The sequence below is a fragment of the Colossoma macropomum genome, unplaced genomic scaffold (genome assembly GCF_904425465.1).
Source record: "Colossoma macropomum unplaced genomic scaffold, Colossoma_macropomum, whole genome shotgun sequence".
NCBI lineage: Eukaryota > Metazoa > Chordata > Actinopteri > Characiformes > Serrasalmidae > Colossoma > Colossoma macropomum.
The window spans coordinates 31,203,366-31,209,365 of record NW_023494792.1 but is presented as its reverse complement, the minus strand read 5'-3'; the positions used below and the strand labels follow the sequence as shown (position 1 = coordinate 31,209,365).

General features: G+C 39.4%; 1 protein-coding gene across 4 annotated transcripts in view; it reads right to left on the bottom strand.

Moving 5' to 3' along the window:
* Positions 1–3,139: 3,139 nt before the first annotated feature.
* Positions 3,140–6,000, bottom strand: part of LOC118812119 (collagen alpha-1(XIV) chain) — a 122,212-nt gene continuing 119,351 nt past the window's right edge. For 3 of the 4 annotated variants that reach the window (XM_036576855.1, XM_036576858.1, XM_036576859.1), the window contains one exon: positions 3,140–3,626. In XM_036576855.1, the coding sequence (XP_036432748.1) occupies positions 3,340–3,626 (287 nt within the window). In that variant the 3' untranslated portion in view covers positions 3,140–3,339. Of the gene's footprint in view, positions 4,937–6,000 lie in introns of all 4 variants that reach the window. The other variant, XM_036576857.1, reaches the window with a different exon arrangement.

Here is a 6,000-nt window from a genome sequence, read left to right as displayed (position 1 = left end):
CAAACCTGGTTCAACCCAGACCGGTTGCCTAAATCATCACACAATCACACTCGTCCTCAAACCGTGTTGAGTTGTTGAGTGATCTCAATAGACTTACTTATGTGTGTGTTTGACACTGTATGACATACTTAGACAAAACTTTAAAAACATGTATTTGTCTGTTTTATAGATAACAGTTTAAAGCAAGACAGTGATGATCTTGCAGTTTGCACAGTGGTAATTGGTGAGTTAGCTTCCAATACTTGTTAGCTACATTAGCCTCGTAGCTCCAGCGCAAAACTAAAGAAGCAAACTTCAGACACTGGTAACACTTTACTGTAGGGTTCCGTTCATAAGGCTATATGACACCTACATAAGCTCATGACAACATGACATAGCCCTACATAAATGTTTATGAATGCTAATTCCAATAGGTGTCATGTCATAAAGGCTACTTTAGCTAACACTGATCAAAATTGGCAAATGTAACTTTTATAGTGAATGACGCCTATTGGAAAAAGTGTTTATAAACATCTGTGTAGGGTTATGTCAGCTGTTGTGACGAGCTTGTGCAGGTGTCATGTAGCCTTATGAACAGAAGCCTACAGTAAAGTGTTACCCAGACTCTAAATGTCTTGGCAAATCCACTACATTAGGGGTGTAAATTAGACGTTTTTTCACTTTAAATCGCATCCATGTGAACTAGGGAAATAAAGAACAGCTGTTTTTGGTGGAACTCCTGTTTTATTGCCAAAAACAAACTTGAATCAAAATAAGGCGAATATCTGATCGTGGTTTTTCACAACTGTGATGATGTTGATGATGATGATGCTTTTCGTGATCAGTTGTACATGGTCTCTGTTTCTCTTTCATAGGGATTTTAAAATGGAATAAAACAAATCTCTAAGCACACTGACACCGGAGCACCGCAACATACGGCCAAACACAATTAAGAACCAAACGTTCCACATATTCCACAGAGGCTAATCATATATATTAATACATTTAGCACCATTCTATTTCATAAACTTGTGGTGAGCATATGGGAACTGGAATGTTCAACAGCAAGAAAATCATTACTGTCACATTTCATAGGTTGAGAAACTTCTCTTTTATGAGTTTATAAGACAATCACACTGTAGAGACACTACCAATGAAACAAAATAAATAATCTGAATGATGAAAACAAAAGCTTACTCTTAATGACTTCAGCCAAGATTTCATAAAAAGTGAAAGAACTACTGAAATGGTTGAGATAAAGTACTCTTATCAACATACTTATCTACAAAATCCACTAGAATAATTTTAACATACATGTGATTAATATTATAAACAGGCACTTAATACAGAGGCATCTGGACTCTAGACTTCACATGGGGTTCATGTGAAGATGAGATTAAACAGACATCAGAAAGCTTGAAGGAGTGAGTCTCAGATGGTTAAAAGCACAGATGAAATCCAATGATATCGTAAACATCAAAAGGTGGTCTGTACATGACTGACGATATGAAAGTTAATTTACAATTACTGAGCAACAGAACACAAGTCTTTATACAGAGAGAGAGAGAGAGAGAGAGAGAGAGAGAGAGAAAGAGAGATCTCTCCTGTGTTCACTGTATATCAGGCACTTAGAGATTTCCACACAATACATCTCACCGCTCTGCTTGCACTTGTCTCCCACTTATGCAAGACTGCAAACACTTCTCTTAATCCTACTCATTCGTAAACACCCAAAAGACAGCCCACCCAACACATCAGCTTGAACAGGGCCGACTGAGCCCACAATCTTTTACTGATAACTTCAGCACAATGTAACGTCATGTGCCGTAGTTATGTGATATACTGAGCCTGGCTGGTGACATAATAGGAGTTTTAACAGCGTTGTGCCAGGTCTTTAAAGTGAGTAAATCAAATTTACACAATTTTCTCCATTCGTCAAATAAGTCATCAACCAGCCAAAACATGTCTGGTGTTTGAAATTTGCTTCTTTAGTTTTGCACTGGTACTATGAGCTAACAAACAGCGGTGGTTTATACCTCACCCACCAATATCATCAGTCAGTCCATATCAAAATCACAAGCATCATGCAGGCCTAAATCACCACACGCCACACAATTCAGACTTCAAGATGGCTACAGCTACTCTTTTTAGCTATGCAATGCTAAAAAGAGCAGCTTTTATCCGTGTCTGTAGATCACTGTATGTCATACAGTGTCAGAAACCACACAAATCTGTATATTTGAGGTTACTTTATAACTCAAGGCAAATGTGTGACGGTTCAGGCAGCAGATTTTATGATGCTAATGTTCAGGGTATCAGCTTCCATCACTTGTTAGCTACATTAGCATTGTAGCACCAGTGCAAAACTAAAGCAAACTTTGGACACCAAAAAAGTCTTGGCTGATCAACTACATTTAGGGTGAGGGAAAATTGCAAACTATTCCTTTAAAGAAGAATTCCTCCTATTTTGCTAAGGTTCAGCATAATTAAATGGTTAAGATGTAGACAAAGTTGTTCACAATGGTTTGGTGTGAAATGCTCCGTTCTAGAGGAACCGAATCAGAATTTACCACAGTGGTGGTGATAGGAACCAGGCGTCTGAAAGTGTTTAATACATCTAAAAGCAGCACTGCAGGGTTTATTATACAAAATGGTCATAAGTGCCTGAGACACTGTTTTATGATAGTTTCAACATTTTGGCCTTTCATTTGTTTTGTTATAAATCGCTGATGTCGGAACAAAACCTCTATGTCCGTTTTTGTCATTTTTCAGTTTTTGACATAACTTGAAAATGCCTGTTGCTCTGTACATTGTGTGTAAATTTCATGATGAATGGACCAAAAGAAATGGTCCAAAACAGCTTAGAAAAAAGTCTGGTTCCATTGACTTACATAAAAAGTAAGGTATGTTTTTAACTTCTCCTGTATCATTTTGATGTACAAGGTTTTGTTTCGACAGCAGCGATATATATATACATATATATATATATACATATATATATATATATATGTTGATATCGATATGTTGTAGGCCAAAATTGTTCCCAAAGAAAACTTATTTTTTAGATTTGCCACTACTGTACCATCATCAACATTACAAACAAAATCTCAGGAAATGTGTAAGTTCACTGGTCATATTGAATAGTAAATAAATAGGCTATATTTGTGCTGTAGACACTGAGACCTCTGGTTCCTATCACCACCACTGTAAAGAGTTTGTCTGTGAATCATTCCACATCAAATCACTCTGACTTTCTTTTCATCTCAGTGAAAAAATTATGCAGGACTTTTTCAAAAAAATTGGTGGAATCCCCCTTTAAGGGTTAACAGGTGTTAACAGGAGGTTGTTAGATAATAGGGGTCATTCCTGAGTCTCCTTTTTGACCCTCCTCCGTTCTGCTACGCTGCGAGTTCGCCGCTGTATCCCTGGCGACCGCAGCTCCTCCATCTCCTCTGCTATGACCGGGTCGTCTGGCTCAACGGGGCGGGGCTGGGGGTAGTTGGGCTGGTAGTAGGAGGGGTACGTCCCGTAACTGCCGTAAGGGTCCTCCTCACCTTCTTCCTCTGGGTTGTAAGGTGGGTACGAGTTTGGCGGCAGTTGGACTACGGGAATATCGCTGTCAGTCACTTCAGGGTCAATTTCCCTCTCTGACCACCACCAAGCGGCACGGACGAGCACGGATGCGCACGCACACACACACACACACAAACACACAGCACATAGTGGAAGGACAGGACATAAGCACATAGTCACTGATGACATCATTGCACCCGCAGCAGCAAGCAGGAAGTAGAGTTAGAGTGTGTGAGTGATGTGTGTGCGAGTGTGTGAAAGTGTGTAAGCCAGAACAGCTCAATTATGAACACCAGCGCACACAATGCTGTGCATAAGTGAGAGACCACCCTTCATTTGTTTCATTTATACCCAAACAGCCATCAGAAAGCTTAAAAACAAGCTATTTTGTATTTAATGGCTCATCACCTGTGTCAATATAACTCCAGATTTGATATATACTATCAATATATCACATATTTATAAACTACCAATACAACATCATATTTTTCAGTATTCAGTGTGTCCACCCTTTGCTTTTACTACAGTTTCCAGGAGGCTCACTTTCAGTTTTTCAAAGAAATCTGAAGGGATATTTTTTCCACACCTCCAAAGTTCAGTCTTAGAAGTTGGTTGCATTTTCTGCTTCTTACCATCCAAGAGATACCAAACGCACTCAGTGATGTTGACTCTGGGGTGGCCAGTCCATTGTTCTGAGAACACCAGCAGCTTCTTTGTTCAATTTATCCTTTTTAGTCTATTTTCCTTTCTCAGTAAGAGCTTCTATGCCGCTTAACCTTCTGTCGTGGAGGTGCAGTCTATCCTAGCGGCCATCGGGTGGAAGGCAGGAAACGCCCTGGACAGGTCGCCAGTCCACCACAGCATAGACACACAGACACATACAATCACACACATTCACACCTGGACTGTGGAAGGAAGTCATGGGGAGAACTGGCAAACTCCACACAGAATGGACCCAGGTTGCCCGGTCGGGGAATCGAACCCAGCACAACCCACTGTGCCACTGTGCCGCCCCAGAAATACCTCCTAAAAATGAATAACTTGTACACAATGGACACTTTGACTGGTGATTAAATAAATAAAGGGTGGTCTCTCACTTTTGTACAGTACTGCATGCCCCCCATCATTACATTAGCTACATGTAGCTAGTAAGCAACAATGCAAATAAAGCACTTTTCACTATTATGACCCAAGGGTGTACAAGTGAGCCTGTGTTTGCGTCCAAGGCAGAGCAAGCGCTTCAAAGGCTGTGTGTGTGTGAGTAGGTGGGTGCATGTGAGTGTGTTAAGAAAAGACTCCAGGCATCTGCATCAACAAACTACACAGAGTGTGTGAATGGAGCCTGCAGCTCAGTACTCATTCACAAACTGTATCTGGTCGTCAACTAGAAAGAGAGAGAGAGAGAGACACAGACAGACACAGAAAAAAGCAAGAGAGGTCAGTAAGACGGACAGTGATCGTTTCATGCTTGGCTTTGATTGAATCACTGATGATGATGATGACAGTGATGATGCTTCTTTATCAATCAAGCGATAAAGACATCCAACCATACAGGACAAACAAACACACACATTCAGAAATCTGCACATAAGCAATGCACAACTTATATGCTTGGCATGAACTCTTGAGTCAACAGCTGACATTAAGTACCATGCATTCAACACACTATCATCACAGATGATGAACCCAACAGTACACTGGCAGTGTTGACATAAGCACTGTGCTTATGGAATGCTTGGGTGGAGAGTACACAGAGGGATTCAGCATAGCTTTAATACTCAACTACACACATAAACACACACACACACACTGTTTGGATCTTATGTGACACCAGAAGATCCACACAGCAAGGCCATGATACCAGTGATCTTTTTGACGTAGCATGGGCTGAAAATTTGATCAGTAACAGCTGAATTCTATCCTTAAATTCATTCCTCATTGTCCACTATATCAATGCTAAAGTGGGGAGCACTACGAATTACAGCTGAAAGTAACGCTTATTGCTATAACAGGTTAATTTATCAAGAGTGTTTTTTTTCAGTTAATTGACTATATAACGATTAGGTTCCCTTTTCAGTGAGAAATAATTTAAAATAATGACACACAAAACCTAAATCTGAAAAACCTGAATCTGTAACCATTACTGTACTGCAAAAATTGTATTTTGTCAAGTTAAATGATCTTAAATATAGTGGATATATGTAACATTTCCCATTTTGAGATGGCTGTGCACTTATTATAAGAGCTTATTTTATTACTTGTTTTAGGTCATTTTATTAAGTAAAATTATCTCACTGTACTGGAAGATCATTTTGCTGGTTTTAAAGCACATTTCTTAAAACAAGCACAATCATCTGCCAATATTGTAAGATAATTTTACTTAGTAAAATGACTTAGAACAAGTAAAAATGCCTAGAAATGAGTTAAACAATCTTAAATTAAGCTTAC